The sequence below is a fragment of the Heterodontus francisci genome, chromosome 23, assembly GCF_036365525.1.
Source record: "Heterodontus francisci isolate sHetFra1 chromosome 23, sHetFra1.hap1, whole genome shotgun sequence".
In the NCBI taxonomy this organism is placed as follows: domain Eukaryota; kingdom Metazoa; phylum Chordata; class Chondrichthyes; order Heterodontiformes; family Heterodontidae; genus Heterodontus; species Heterodontus francisci.
This window is the reverse complement of record NC_090393.1, coordinates 4,856,003-4,872,961: the sequence shown is the minus strand read 5'-3', so window position 1 is coordinate 4,872,961 and position 16,959 is coordinate 4,856,003. Positions and strand designations below refer to the sequence as shown.

Here is a 16,959-nt window from a genome sequence, read left to right as displayed (position 1 = left end):
GCTGTTGCCTGAGTCATGTGATGGTCAGAGTCCCAATACTCTACCACTCAATAGCCTGATCTTCCAACTCTTGCCCCATTACAGTATCCCTGCAAGGCCTGCTACCCCCAAGCTTGTGTTTGAAAATCCAAACGTTAATCACTGCCCCTCCAATCATCATCTTCACAAAGATTACTGGCCTTTCCACCACCCTGCATGCCTGTACAGTGAGACATTGCTCAACCACAACCTTTAACAAGACCTTGACAAGTTCAACTAACCTCTTTCCCACAACTGTTTCTAAACAGCTGTTCTTGAGCATGCCCTTCCCTCCTGTATCACACAACGCTTTTCACAGGTCTTACAGCTTTCTTTGTATAACTTGACGAACATGTATCTAAATGTCCTAATGTGTTGTTAAACATTGACCTTTTGGTAATTATTAAATGTATAAATTACTTGCTCACCTTGCTCCTATCACCCCAATTGCACAAAACTCAAAAGATTGTGGCATAAAAGTAATTCATTAGCGGGTGTAGTGTCTATTAATAAACTTCAAAAGGACCAGGTCTGGCAGTTGCACATAAATTTTTTTTTTATTTGTTCGAGGGATGTCCATCGCTGGCTAGGCCAGCTTTATTACCCATCCCTAATTGCCCTTGAGAAGGTGGTAGTGAGCTGCCTTCTTGAACCACTACAGTCCATGTGGGGTAGGTACATAGCAACTCAATTACACATTTCTTCAGTTCTGATGCAAACTGAAATATCCCATGAGAGACAAACCCTAACATGTCAGAAACATGGCTGCATACAGCAAAGTCTATGGGCCCTGATAATATTCCAGCTATAGTACTGAAGACTTGTGCTCCAGAACTAGCTGCACTCCTAGCCAAGCTGTTCCAATACAGCTACAACAGTGGAATTTACCTGACATGTGGAAAATTGCCCAAGTACAGCCTGTACACAAAAAGCAGGACAAATCCAATCCAACCAATTACTGTCCCATCAGTCCACTCCCGATCATCAGTAAAGTGATGGAAGGTGTCGTCGACAGTGCTATCTCCTGGCACTTACTCAGCAACAACTTGCTCACTGGTGCTCAGTTTGGGTTCTGCCAGGGCCACTCAGCTCCAGACCTCATTACAGCGTTGGTCCAAAACATCTGAATTCCAGAGGTGAGGTGAGAGTGACTGCCATTGACATCAAGGCAGCATTTGACCGACTATGGCATCAAGCAGCCCTAGCAAAACTGAAATCAATGGGAATCCGGGGGAAAACCCTCCGCTGGCTGGAGTCATACCTAGTGCAAAGGAAAATGGTTGTGGTTGTTGGAGGTCAATCATCTCAGTTCCAGGACATCACTGCGAGAGTTCCTCAGGGCAGTGTCCTAAGCCCAACCATCTTCAGCTGCTTCATCAATGACCTTCCCTCCAATATAAGGTCAGGGTGGGGATGTTTGCTGATGATTGCACAATGCTCAGCACCGTTTGCAACTCCTGATAAATAAAGCAGCCTGTGCCCACATGCAACAAGACCTGGGCTGATAAAGTAACATTCATGCCATCACCAACAAGACAGAATCTAACCATCTCCCCTTGAAATCCAATGACATTACCATTGTTGAATCCCCCACCATCAACATCCTGGGGGTGACCATTGACCAGAAACTGAACTGAGTAGCTACATAAATACTGTGGCTACAAGAGTAGGTCAGAGGCTGGGAATTCTGTGGCAAGTAACACCTAACTCCCCTAAAGCCTGTCCACCATCTTCAAGGTACAAGTCAGGAGTGTTATGGAATACTCTCCACTTGCCTGGATGAGTGCAACTTGAGAAGCTCGACACCATCCAGGATAAAGCAGTCTGTTTGATCAGCACTCCGTCCACTGCCTTAAACATTCACTCCCTCCACCACCAATGCACAGTGGCAGCAGTGTGTACCATCTACAAGATGCACTGCAGCAACGCATCAAGGGCCCTTCGACAGCACCTTCCAAACCCACAACCTCTACCACTAGAAGGACAAGGGCAGCAGATGCTTGGGAACATCACCACCTGCAAGTCACACACCATCCTCACTTGGAACTATATCGCCATTCCTTCACTGTCACTGGGTCAAAAACTTGCAACTCCCTTCCTAACTGCACACACGACTGCAGCGGTTCAAGAAGGCAGCTCACCACCACCTTCTCAAGGGCAATTAGGGATGGACATTAAATGCTGGCATAGCCAGTGACGCCCACATCCCATGAACGAATAAAAAAGGCTGGTCAGTGAAGCGAGTTTATCCCTTGTGGAATTGTGATTCATTAGTATACTCTTGGTGTCAACTAGAAACAGCTTATCAAAGTCCTCTGCTACTTGATAGATTACACTGTAATAATTGAAAGCTGTTCCAAGTTTCTGCTTATCTGTCACAGATAAAGTTCAGCTTAATTATTAATTGTTCATCAGTCTATGGAGTGCTCTGACAGAGTACGTCTGTTCTAAGCTACATAGAATTATACAGCACAGCAGGAGGCCCATTGGCCCATCGTGACTGTGCTGGCTTTTCAAAGAGTTAACCAATTAGTCCCATTCCTTTGTTCCTTCCCCATAGCCCTGCAATTTTTCCTTCAAGTATTTATCCAATTTCCCTTTTATAAAGTTACTATTGAATCTGCTTCCACTGCTCTTTCATACAGCACATTCCAGATCATAACAACTCACTGCATTAAAAACCTCATTTCCCCTCTAATTCTTTATCTTAAATCTATGTCCTCTGGTTACTGACCCTCCTGCCAATAAAAACAGTTCCTCGCTATTTACTTTTTCAAACACTCCACCAAATTTTGAACACCTCTATTCAATTTCCAATTAACCTTCTCTCCTCTAAGGAAAGCAATCCCAGATTCTCCAGTCTCACCACATAACTGAAGCCCCTCATCCTTGGTTCCATTCTAGTAAATCTCCTCTGCACCCTCTCCAAGGCCTTGAGATCCTTCCTAAAGTGTGCTGACCAGGATTGGACACAAAACTCCAGCTGAGATCTTAAAGGTTTCGCATAACTTCTTGACTTTTAGATTTTTTAGATTAGAGATACAGCACTGAAACAGGCCCTTCGGCCCACCGAGTCTGTGCCGAACATCAACCACCCATTTATACTAATCCTATATTCCTACCAAACATCCCCACCTGTCCCTATATTTCCCTACCACCTACCTATACTAGTGACAATTTATAATGGCCAATTTACCTGTCAACCTGCAAGTCTTTTGGCTTGTGGGAGGAAACCGGAGAAAACCCACGCAGACACAGGGAGAACTTGCAAACTCCACACAGGCAGTACCCGGAATCGAACCCGGGTCCCTGGAGCTGTGAGGCTGCAGTGCTAACCACTGCGCCACTGTGCCGCCCAGTTTGTACTCTATTCATAAAGTCCAGAACCCTGTCATGTGTTCTTTGTGTTGTCTTAAGTAACACAGTGAGTTACGTAGATTCCAATTCCTTGAAGATCTCAAACAGGTTTATTAATAATAGAGCAAACTATATACAGAACCTTTGTCTAGGGAGTTACAATAGAAAAGTGACTATGGCTTCTAGTCACATGACTACATCCTGGCACTTAGCTCATTAGCATACCGGGTTTATTTATTATTTAGAGGTACAGCACTGAAACAGGCCCTTTGGCCCACCAAGTCTGTGCCGACCAAGAACCACCCATTTATACTAACCCTACAATAATCTCATATTCCCTACCACCTACCTACACTAGGGGTAATTTATAATGGCCAATTTACCTATCACCTGCAAGTCTTTGGCTGTGGGAGGAAACCGGAGCACCCGGAGAAAACCCACGGGGTCACAGGGAGAACTTGCAAACTCCACACAGGCAGTACCCAGAATTGAACCCGGGTCGCTGGAGCTGTGAGGCTGCAGTGCTAACCACTGCGCCACTGTTCTTGAAGGTGCATCACTCTTGAAGCAATCATACAACATCCTTGTTCTTTCCAGATGCCTCATACGCTATAAGTAAAAACATATAAAATTGGATATCAAAATTATTTACACAGGGCTAGAGATTACGAAATTTACACATATAGAAGCGTAAGAGTCCATATATCGTTTTGGTGGTTTGACAACTCTTCCAGATCTGGTTATGGTATAACCTCCTGGGGATGTGGATTTCACCTTTGGCTGTTTTAGGTTTGCAGATGTGTTGTCAATGTGTTGGTTGTCGTCCTGTTGTTCCATCACATCCTCAGCATTGGAATGTGTTCTTTTGAGTCCGCTGCGCGTAAATGGAATATTGCACACATCTTTTAATTGGCTTTGGTTCCTCCTCAACACTGCTCCGTTAGATGTTGCAACCTCGTAGGACCTCGGCTCACTGCATACTTTGGATACTTCTGCGGGTAACCATGTTATCATTGTGGGGTCTATGACCCTGACCTTTTGCCCTAAGTGTAGCTGAGGTAGTTCCGCCCCTGCATGTCAGTTATGCACAATCTTCATTCTCCCCTGTTTTTCAAGCAGTGTCTCCTGCACCTCAGAGAATTTGGACAGATGATGACTTGGCAGAGTCGTCCGCACTTGTCTGACAAACATGATCTCTGCTGGTGATGGTAAGCCCATATCCATAGGTGCAGTTCTGAGGCGGAGCTTGGCAACACGAAAATCTTGTTTCGTTGTCCTACACTTCAGGACAAGTGCGTTGACTGTGTGAGCCATTCACTCGGCAAGACCATTCTTCTTCTTCTTTGGCCTCCTTATCTCGAAAGACAATGGGTAAGCGCCTGGAGGTGGTCAGTAGTTTGTGGAGCAGCGCCTGGAGTGGCTATAAAGGTCAATTCTAGAGTGACAGGCTCTTACACAGGTGCTGCAGAGAAATTTGTTTGTCGGGGCTGTTACACAGTTGGTTCTTCCCTTGCGCCTCTGTCTTTTTTCCTGCCAACTGCTAAGTCTCTTCGACTCGCCACACTTTAGCCCCGCCTTTATGGCTGCCCGCCAGCTCTGGCGAACGCTGGCAACTGACTCCCACGACTTGTGATCAATGTCACAGGACTTCATGTCGCGTTTGCAGACGTCTTTAAAGCGGAGACATGGACGGCCGGTGGGTCTGATACCAGTGGCGAGCTCGCTGTACAATGTGTCCTTGGGGATCCTGCCATCTTCCATGCGGCTCACATGGCCAAGCCATCTCAAGCGCCGCTGACTCAGTAGTGTGTATAAGCTGGGGGTGTTGGCCGCCTCGAGGACTTCTGTGTTGGAGATACGGCCCTGCCACCTGATGCCAAGTATTCTCCGGAGGCAGCGAAGATGGAATGAATTGAGACGTCGCTCTTGGCTGACATACGTTGTCAAATGTATTGACATACATTCACTCGGCAAGACCATTAGAGCTAGGATAATGTGGTGAGAACGTCACATGGTTTACCCCGTTTGGCGCACATATCCCTGAAAGGTTTGCCCGTATACTGTGGCCCATTGTTCAAAATCATTTCTTCAGGTGCACCAAACAGACTGAATATGACACTCAATGTGTCTGCGACGACCGTGCTTGAAGCATCATTTACCTGTCTGACAATTGGAAATTTGGAGAAATAATCGATAACTAAGATAAAGTCGTCTCCATTCACGGTAAATAGATCAGTGGCAATTTTGGACCAAGGGACTGACGGAATCTCGTGAGGGTGTAGAGGTTCTTTACGTTATTGTGGCGCTGGTAGCTCTGGCATGCCTCGCACATCCTCACTAACGTTTGATATCACCGTTGATCCCTGGCCAATAAACAGTGTCTCGTGCCAGTCGTCTCATTCGCTCTATGCCCATATGGCCTTGGTGAAGTTGTGACAAGATGTCCTGTCGGACAGCTTTGGACACAATCACTTGTTTTTCTTTGAAGGTGATGCCTGTTGAGATATTGAGCTCATCTCTATAAGGCCAGAAGTAGCTGAGGGTTTCTGGCACCTCTTTTACTGTGTCAGGCCAACCTTCTATGATGACTCTCTACAGAGCCTTCAGCTGTGGGTCATTGGCTGTTTCTGATTGTAGTTGGTGACATTTGTGCTGACCAAAATGCAATAAATCAATTTTGAGCTCATCTTCCACCTCGATGTCCATGCTGTCTACTTGTAGATCCAATGGGACCTCTTCATGCTTGCTCCAGTTTGGCAATCTGCTCAGCGGATCCGAGGTGACCATTTTGGTACCCGGTTTGTAGCAGACGTTGAAGTTGCACCCTTGTCCTTTCACTAAGAGTCGCTGTAGTCGAGGTGGTGCTGTTATGAAAGTGACTCTATTTTGTTAAAAATAATTTAAAAAAAAAAGGAATTTATAGTTAAGCTAATAAATGTTTTAATATCAAGGGGACAGTGAGGGCTGAATTGGCAACAGTGTTACTGTTTGTCATCTGGCTCGGGCTAAGCTTAGGGCAGAAGCTATTGTTTTAGTTCATTACTAGTTAGGAATTGTTTTATAATAAATTGTTAATTTTGTTGTTCAGTAAAGAAACCTGGTTAGTGTGTTCTATTCTGGGAAAAATCGTGTATATGATTGACTGTTTCAACAAGTGAGAAAACTTTAAAGAATATGCTGTGACCTGTGGAGAAGTGGGACTGAATTAACAGTGCACACTTTCCCCCCCCTTGCTCGTAACAGTGCGCTTGTCAATGGTTTGTGACAGGTCATCTCCAGTGGTTTGTGGTCAGTTTCCACCATGAACTGTTTACAGAACAGGTAGGCGTGGAACCTTGTGATCCCAAACACCAGAGCAAGTGTTTCACGCTCTACGTTTGAATAATTGGATTGTGCTGAGGATAAACACTTGGGGCCGAATGCAATTGGTTTGCCATCTTGCAGCGTGCATGCTCCTAGTCCTTTCTATGAGGTGTTGACTTCCAGGATTGTTGTCTTTCTTGGAACATAGTACTGCAGGGTACAGGTTTCTGCTGACAATGCTTGTTCGAGAGACTCAGACATATACTGAAGGTCCTCCTGCCACACATATGGTACGTCTTTCACTAAGAGCTTTCTCAGTGATGATGCTTTGTCAGAAAAATTTGGAATGTCTGGTGCCAAGAAGTTGAAAAATCCAAGACCTCTCTGGAGATCTTCCTTGTCTTGTGGGGTAGGTATATGCTTTACATCTTCGACTTTGCCTGGGTCAGGACGGATTCCACAACCTGAAGAGCTGGAGCCAAAGAAATTGATCTGACTTACATTCACCTGGCACTTCTTGCTGTTAAAAATGAGACCTTTGTGACGAGCTACTGCCATCAGTGAATGAAACTTTCAATCATGCTGTTCTTTGATTTTGCCCATTACTGCAATATCATCGGCAATGCATATACATCCAGGCACGTTTTCTATAATTCTGTCTATATGCTGCTGAAACAGATCTTGACTGACAGATAAGCTGAAGGATAGTCTCTGGAAGCAATATCTTCCAAATGGTGTCCTGAAGGTGGTGAATTGCTGAGATTCCTTAGCTAGGTGTACTGACCAATATCCATGTTTAGCATCCAACTTGGAGAAGAATTTGGCTCCTGTGAACCTGGGATTCAATTCCTCTAATGTCGGAATCTTGTGGGGGCATCGCTTTAGGGAGAGGTTTAGATGCCTCGGATCTAGACATACCCTGATTGCTCCATCCTTCTTCAGCACACGCGTAATTGAGCTGCACCAGTCTGTGTGATGATGCACACGACAGATGATGCCATCGCGTTCCATATCATCCAACTTGCACTTAAATTTTTCTTGTATGTGCACGCTGTAGTTTCTGGGAGGGCCGATTGATGGAATTGCATCCTCTCTGAGGTGACGTATGGCATCGGACCTGTCCGGGTACATTTGTTGTAGGTCGTGGACTGACTCAATGTGGGTACTCTTGGTCTTTATGCTGTCGTGAGTATCTTGGTGACCTCACGGATAGTTATAATGTTGAGGTCCTTGCACACTGGTAGTCCTGCCACTGCTGGTCCACTTGTGTCTACCAAATAAAACATTTGCGGTTTCCATGCCAACTTGTCATAGATGCATTATATTGTTAGTGTGCCACTGCAAGGGATGCATGACCCATGCAGTTAACTTTGCAGTTGTCAGTTGTATCATTAATTTCCAACGACCCTGTTACATATCCTTCAGGATTCGGACTGTTAGGATATTTGCACTAGCTCCCGTGTCAATTTTAGCCCCGGGTGTGTGTTTGCCAACTTTCTTTGGGCACAGGATATTGATAGCAGCAAAAGCTGCCAGTTGTTTGGCTTCATCAACACAATGACTGGAATTTAAAGGCTCTCCGTCGCCAAGAACGGTGACGGGGGTGGGTGACGCGGGGTGGGGGTGGGGGGGGATGAAGATCACAACGGATGAGGCCTGCCACCGACCCTGATGCTGCCAGGGCCAGTACCAATCTCGGCGGTGGCTGCAAGGCCTCATGGTGGCCCCCGCACCACCACTCAGCGACAGGACCCACAGGCCGCAGCAATTCTGAGAGCAGGTTCTGATATTCAATGCCGTGCCTTCAAATCCCCGTTCGGAGAAATGAGGCGTGACTCCTGTGAGGAGGTGGGAGGAGGAAAGTTTCTCAGTGCGGGAGTGGGGGGGGGTGGCGGGGAGAGGGGTCAAGCTCCTCAGATTGGGGGGGGGGGGGGGTGATGGGAAATGGTTGAGGGTTAAAGTTTCCGAACTTCGGGGGTGGAAGGTCACTTCATCAAGGTAAGTATTTTGGGGGGTGAGGGGGCAGTGAATTTAATGTGGGGCTATTGGGGGGTGTAAGAGGGGATGGCAAAAATTTTCAATCACTTTGAATAATGAGGGATGTAATTTGCCTTTAAAAATTCAAATGGTCATTTAGGGCTCTAAACCCTTTAAAAAAATGATGCTGGTGACAGGGACAGCTCGTCCGCCTCCCCAATGTCATCGGGGGAGGGGGGGGGGTGCCCCACCCCCCCCCCCGCCATGCAAATGAGCCGCTGTGTTTAAAATTGTGGCGACTCTGCGATGTGCGCCCCGTGTCTGCGGGCCTCCATGTTTTTCGCCTGTCATTTATTTCGGCGGCGGGCTTTCAAAATGCAGCCCAATGTGTCAGGTTCACTATGTGAAATGCCTGATCATCTTCTGGCTGAAAACTGCTCCACTCTGAGTCTTGTCTCGGGTCTATTTCGTTGTGGACCTTGTGTATCGGCTGGTGTTTACGCAGATTTCTAGCACTCTCCTTGCTGCTGTTGCCCTGTTGTTGTTTCTGTCTTCTGTTTGTTTGTTTCCTATTGTAACTTCTGGCTGCATCCTTGGAGCAAGATTTCTTTCAGAGATGGGCCCCGTGTCATTTTGCACTGCACCTCTTTCACAGGTCTTGAAATGCAGGACAACAATGAGTGGGACAAACCACACCAACCACGCAGCTTGCTTGCTTTTTGCAACCTGGTTATGGTGCTGATACTGTCGGTTGCACCTAGCGCTTGCAGATGTCATTGTGCAGCTACAATGGCTTTGTATTTTCTGCCATCTTCTGGCAGATCATCAATACCGTGACCTTTCTTTTTCCCCTAAGAGGTCTTTTTGAAATGCTTCAATAGGTGTTGAGATAATCACCAGCTCCATTAGTCGCTCCGACAGCTCAGTTTCTAGAAAATTGCATACTTTTCCCTTACTGCAGCATCTACTGATGAATCGATTTATTCATTCCCGTGGCCGTTGCCTGTAGGACATTAACTCCAGGCGATGAATTCTAAAATTCACTCTGACCCAAAGCTGATTTTCGCTCATTTTCCATCTCTTTACGGGATCATTCTGGTTCTCTTCAGATAAGCCAGAGGTATTGATTTTGTATAACCCCTCATTTCCAACTGCTATCAGTATTTTCACAGCTTGCTTCTCTGGTTCTATAACCACTTGGTCTGTGAAGCAGAAGCGGCGGTGGCGAGAGTGGGAACAGGTGAGAGGAGCCGGGATATAAACAGCGGAGACCCGAGGCCCGAGACCAGAAGCAATGGCGGCGAAAGCGGAAACAGTGGACCTGCTTGACCAACAAACTCGAAGTGTGACATCACAGGAGAGCTGGTAAGTGATTGGTGGGTATTTCTTCCGTGTCTCTTTTTTGTTTTTTTTTGCTTTGGCCAAGTGATTTAAATCAGGAGATGTCATTACAGGTTAAGAGCACACTTAAATTTTTTTTTTTAATACTGAGATCCAAATTAATTAATTAAATAGAATAGAGATGGCTGGACAGGCGATGTGTTGCAGCTGTAGTATGTGAAAGCTGGTGGACGCCGGTGTGATCCACAGTGACCACATCTGCAGCAAGTGTTGGCTGCTCGAGGAACTTTGGTTCAGAGTTGATGAGCTGGAGTCCAAACTGCAGACACTGCGACACACCAGGGAGGGGGAGAGTTACCTGGATGGTGTGTTTTAGGAGAGAGTCACACCCCTTGGATTAATTACATCAAATTTGGACCGTGGACAGGGACAGGAGGGTGTGACTGTGAGTGAGGCAGGTATGGGGATCCAGAATTTAGCTTCGGAGGAGCCTCAGCCAGTGCCCTTATCCAATAGGTACGAGGCTCTTGCTCCCAGTGTGGATGAGGGCACAGACTGCAGGGAAGATGAGCGAACTGACCACAGCACTGTGGTTCAGAGCGCCATTCAAGTGAGGGGAGAAAAGAGAAATGTAGTTGTAGTAGGGGATAGCATAGTTAGGGGAATAGATACTGTTCTCTGCAGCAAAGATAGAGAATCCCGAAGGCCATGTTGCCTACCTGGTGCCAAGGTTAAGGACATCTCTTCTGGGCTGGAGAGGAACTTGGAGTGGGAGGGAAGGATCCAGTTGACGTGGTCCCCGTAGATACCAATAACATAGGTTGGACTAGGAAAGAGGTTCTGCTGAGGGACTATGAGCAGCTCGGGGCTAAATTAAAAAGCAGAACCACAAAGGTAATAATCTCCGGATTACTACCTGAGCCACGTGCAAATTGACATCGGGTAAATAAGATTAGAGAGATAAATGCGTGGCTCAAAGATTGGTGTGAGAGAAATGGGTTCCGATTCATGGGACACTGGCACCAATACTGGGGAAAGAGAGCACTGTTCTGTTGGGATGGGCTTCACTTGAACCATGCTGGGACCAGCGTCCTGGTGAATCGTATAACTAGGGTTGTAGATAAAGCTTTAAACAAAATGGTTGGGGGGAGGATTCAGTTGAAGGGAAGTTTAAAAAGTCAAAAAGTAACGAGACAGCAACAGTACAGGGTAGTGAAGGGGCATACATTAATCAGAGTGTGAGAGGTAGAGACAGAGAATACAAGCATAAGAGTACAGCAGAAATTAGAACCAGAGTAGGTAAAAATGGTAAAAAGTCAAAGCTTAAGGCTCTTTTTCTGAATGCACGTAGCATTTGTGACAAGATAGATGAGCTGACGGCACAGATAGAATTAAATGAATATGATTTGATAGCTACCACAGAGACGTGATTACAGGGTGACCAAGACTGGGAACTCAATGTTCAAGGATATTCGACGTTCTGGAAGAATAGGCAGAAAGGAAAAGGAGGTGGGCTAGCTTTGTTATTAAAGGAAGGGATCAGTGCAGTTGTGAATAATGATATAGGTGCAATAGATCATGATGTAGAATCAGTTTGGGTGGAAATAAGGAATAGCAAGGGAAAGAAATCACGGGTGGGAGTGGTCTATAGGCCCCCGAAGAGTTGCCTCTCTGTAGGACAAGATATAAATCAGGAAATAACGGAGGCGTGTAAGAAAGGCACTGCAATTATCATGGGTGATTTTAATCTGCATATAGACTTGACAAGTCAAATTGGCAAGGGTAATATGGAAGACGAATTTGTAGAGTGCATCAGGGATTATTTCTTAGAACAATACGTTGCAGAACCTACCCAGGAACAGGCTATTTTAGATTTGGTAATTATTTTGTAATAAATTTTGTAGTTAACGATCCTTTAGGGAGAAGTGATCATAACATGGTAGAACTTCAAATTCAGTTTGAGAGTGAGCAACTCGAGTCACAAACCAGTGTCTTCAACTTAAACAAGGGCGATTACAGAGGTATGAAGAAAGAGTTGTCTAAAGCGGGCAGGGAAAAATAGACTACAGGGGAAGTCAGTAGATGAGCAGTGGCAGACTTTTAAGCAGATATTTCATAACACTCAGCAAACATTTATTCCGGTCAGAAGGAAGGACTCGATGAGAACGATGAACCACCATGGATAACAAAAGAAGTTAAGGAGAGCATCAAATCAAAAACAAAGGCGTGCAATGCGGCGAAAGCTAGTGGTAGGCCAGAGGATTGGGAATTTTTTTTAGAAACCAGCAGCTAAAAAACTAATAAAGAGGGAGAAAATTGATTATGAAAGTAAATTGGCAAGAAATATAAAAACAAACAGTAAAGAGCTTCTATGAGAATATAAAAAGGAAGAGAGTAGCTAAAGTAAGTGTGGGACCCTTAGAGGATGAGACTGGGGAATTAATAACAGGGAACAGGGAAATGGCGGATAATTTAAACCAATATTTTGCATCAGTCTTCACGGTGGAGGACACTATAAACATCCCAACAATAATAGATGAGTAAGGTGTAAATGGAAGGGAGGAACTTGTAACAATCTCTATCACGAGGGAAAAGGTGCTGGACAAACTGATGGGACTAATGGCAGACAAGTCGCCAGGGCCTGATGGCTTGTATCCAAGGGTTTTAAAAGAGGTGGCTGCAGTGATAGTGGAGGCATTGGTCATAATATACCAAAACTCACTGGATTCCGGTAGGGTACCAGCGGATTGGAAAACTGCTAATGTGACACCCCTATTCAAGAAAGGAGGGAGACAGAAAGCAGGAAACTATAGACCAGTTAGCATAACATCTATCATTGGGAAAATGCTAGAGTCCATTATTAAGAAAGAATTAGCAGGACATTTGGAAAAACATAATGCAATCAAACAGAGTCAACATGGTTTTATGAAAGGGAAATCATGTTTGACAAATTTGTTAGAGTTCTTTGAGGATATAACAAGCAGAGTGGATAAAGGGGAACCAGTAGATGTAGTGTATTTGGATTTTCAATAAGGTGCCACATAAAAGGTTATTGCACAAAATAGGAGCTCAGGGTATTTGGGGTAATGTGTTGGCATGGATTGAGGATTGGCTAACACACAGAAGATAGAGAGTTGGGATCAATGAGTCTTTTTCAGGTTGGAAAGTCGTAACTAGTGGGGTGCCACATGGATTATTTACTATCTATTTTAATGACTTGGAGGAAGGGACAGAGTGTAGAGTATCCAAATTTACTGACGATACAAAAATAGGTGGGAAGGCATGTTGTGATGAGGACACAAAGAATCTGCAAAGGGATATAGATAGATTAAGTGAGTGGGCAAAAACTTGACAGATGGAGTTCAATGTGGGAAAGTGTGAGGTCTTCCACTTTGCTGGGAAGAATAAAAAGGCAGATTATTATTTTGATGGAGAAAGACTACAAAATACTGCAGTGCAGAGGGATCGGGTGTTCTTATACATGAAACACAAAAAGTTAGCATGCAGATGCAGCAAGTAATTAGGAAGGCAAATGGAATTTTGGCCTTTATTGCTAGGGGGTTAAAGTTTAAAAATAGGGAAGTCTTGTTGCAACTGTACAGGATGTTGGTGAGGCCGCACCTGGGGTACTGCGTACAATTTTGGTCCCTGTATTTAAGGAAGGATATACTAGCATTGGAGGCAGTTCAGAAAAGGTTCACTAGGCTGATTCCTGGGATGAAGGGGTTGTCTTATCAAGAATGGCTAAACAGGTTAGATGTGATCTTATTGAAACATATAAGATTTTAAGGGGGCTTGACAGGGTAGATGTTGAGAATATGTTTCCACTGGTGGGAGAATCTCAAACTAGAGGACATAGTTACAGAATAACGGGGCACACATTGAAAACTGAGACGCGAAGGAATTTCTTCTCTCAGAGGGTGGTGAATCTCTGGAATTCTCTACCTCAGAGAGTTGTGGAGGCTAGGTCACCAAATGCATTTAAGGAGGAGGGAGATTTTTGAAATCTCGGGGAGTCGAGGGTTATGCGGAGCAGGCCCGAAAGAGGAGTTGAGGCCTGGGACAGATCAGCCATGATCTTACTGAATGGTGGGGTAGGCTTGAGGGGCTGAATGGCATACTCCTGCTCCTATTTCTTATGTTCTTTCTTATGTTCTTTCTTATGTTCTTTCTTATGTTCTTTCTTATGTTCTTATAACTGCATTCTTTGTTTAAAAAAATTGAACTTGGATAGGATATCAATGGCCTTCCAGTTCATGCTGGGAAATTTGATATCCATCTTTCTGGTGTTCATTTGCCTTCTGCTCTGTATTTAACTTTGTTCAGCTGTGTGTGTGTCGGAATCACTGTGTTTATTATGGCTTGTCTATTCATGGTTTAAAAGCTGCTTCAAGACTTGTGCTATAACTCTGTGCTGTTTCCCCTTTAAGAAATTCTCTTTTATTTAAACTAGCTGCTTTGGTGGAGTGTAGCAGGTGCTTGACAGAGTTCACTGTTAATTTTGCTTTCAGCACTTCAGTCTGTATGTTTACACAGCTGTTCAATGGGCAGTTCAAGGGCTTTCCCCTTTGCTTTTTTTCTAGAGATTGTTGTGGTTCTGTTGAGATTGAGGTTTAATGATTTTTTTAAACTTTGGCTGCTAGAGATGGTTTACCTTCTTAACGGTTGACTGGTTTAAAGGTTTTTTCCAGCTTTGGCTGCGTAAATGGAGGCTCTGCAGTGTTCAGGGATTCTCGCATTTTTTTCTGGATGCCTCCCATAATGGCGCCAACCTCGATCGGCCTAAAAGAGGAATTGGGTTTTCCCCAGTGGTTTTTTCCTCTCTCTCATGGAGCCTTCAAAAAAAAAATCAACTTTTTTTAAGCACTTCAAAGCTTTATTTTAAAACCACGATCCCTTGACTATCGCACAATGACTCACACGATCACAGGAATGTATTTGCAGCTTGTCGTTCAGTGCTCTGTTCCCCGCTGGTGTTAGGTTTTTCTGCTTTCAACTGTTTGGGCCAATATTTCTTTCACTCCTTTTAGGTACTTTTTAAAATTTCTTCACTGGTTTCCTGTTTTCATCCACTGTCTTCAAGCTCATGGCTGGTCTTTTCACCACAGCTGCCACCATGTTATGTGTTCTTTGTGTTGTCTTAAGTAACACAATGATTTACGTGGATTCTAATTCCATGAAGATCTCAAACAGGTTTATTAACAGTTAACTATTATATACAATACAGAGCAAACTATGTACAGAAACTATGCCTAGGGAGTTGCAGTTGCAGAGTGACTATGGCTGCTAGTCCCATGACTACATCCTGGCACTTAGCTCATTAGCATACTGATGTTCTTAAAGGGACATCACTCTTGAAGCAATCGTACAACAGACCCCAGATGCATTTTTACGATTGCCCAGGAATTTCTCTCTTTGGGCTCATAATAACTTGCACTTAAATGTCTCAAAGTAGATATCCACCCTTGTTGGTTAGTAGACAGGTCAGTAGCTTGACATCCCTGACCCACAGGCCACTCGTGACATTCAACCCTTTCTTGAACATTCCTTTCACCAGCTTTTAGCATCCTGACTTCGGAATTGCACCTTTTCGCTGGATCTGGCAGTGAGCTTGAACAATATCGTACTGTAAAATGGAAATTTGCATAACTTCATGGAACATTTCAGATCTTCAAATTAATTGGCCCTGACATGAACTCAAAAATTCCCATTAATGTATTGTCAGAATTCCCCATCAATTTTCCCTGGTGTTGTGTGAAACAAAATTATCCTCAAGGTACGTTTTGCATGTCTACGCAGGCTCATTACCAAATCCATGGCAGGCCATTCCGTAATACCTGCACTGTTTCGTTACCAACTGGCAGAAGAGATCAAACATTCCTAGCACAAAAATATCCGATCAGAACAGGCGTCTTTTAAAAGCTTATCTTTCTGAATTATTCATCACTAGGAAGCTAAGTTCCCTGAACTTCAGATGATTCACTTACTTGGTATTCAAAGGTTCGATTTGCTTGTAGTATTGGTGCATGGTGTGATACAGCAAGCCCACAATAGTGATTTCTGCTGCGAGGTGGAAAAGAATCCAACAGTAAAAGATTAAATGCAGTCATCTCACACCTGGAGAGCAAGTTTTCTCTACTGCCTGCTTGACCGCCTATTAATTAACATTCATTCTTCTGTAGTTCCACATGTTATCTCTAATGGGGTATCAATGTGCTGGAAATACAACTTTCAGCCAGCTGTCCTGCCGGTGAGACAGTGTGACAGCGATGCGAATTGTGTGTTATGTGAAGCTATCACTCAGTTGTTACCTCCCACACCAAGTTGGCAAATTCCAACCAAAAGTAATTGTAGCTAATAATAGACATGCTTGTTAAAGATTTATCAACATTGGCGGATTATTGGTTTTAAATAGGAAGGGCAAAATACTTGAGACACTAAAATGTCCAACAGTGTAGTAAAGATTGTGATCTTGTAACCTCTAAAACCTGCTTTCAGCATTTTAATTTCCTGTTCCTCTCCGTCTCATTTCAAAGACTGTGATGCTATTCAAACCACTTTCACCCCTCACACATGTTCTGCTCCTGATTAACTCCTACGTCCAACAGCAGGTTAAACCCAGTTTGTAAAATTCCACAGGCTCTCTCTCAAAAAGAATGTCTCGCCTTGCTTGTTTTTTTTTGCCTGAGGAAGCGATATACTCCAAGAAGTTATGTAACATTATATTCCCCCCCTTTCTAATGACCTCTGTCACCCGACTTGAGTCGGCAGAGAATGGACAAGTCGTTCGGCTTGACAGGGTAGATGCTGAAAGGATGCTTCCCCTCATGGGGGAATCTAGAACTAGGGGGCACGGTTTCAAAATAAGGGGTCTCCCTTTGAAGACGGAGATGAGGAGGAATTTCTTCTCTCAGAGGGTTGTTAATCTTTGGAATTCTCTTCCCCAGAGAGCAGTGGCGGCTG

General features: G+C 44.5%; 1 protein-coding gene across 4 annotated transcripts in view; it reads right to left on the bottom strand.

The window, feature by feature from the left end:
- adgrd1 (adhesion G protein-coupled receptor D1) overlaps nt 1-16,959 on the bottom strand; it is a 249,766-nt gene that overhangs the window by 186,244 nt on the left and 46,563 nt on the right. For all 4 annotated transcript variants that reach the window (XM_068054587.1, XM_068054590.1, XM_068054586.1 and 1 more), the window contains one exon: nt 15,984-16,059. In XM_068054587.1, coding sequence (XP_067910688.1) covers nt 15,984-16,059 — 76 coding nt within the window. The remainder of the gene's footprint in view (nt 1-15,983; nt 16,060-16,959) is intronic.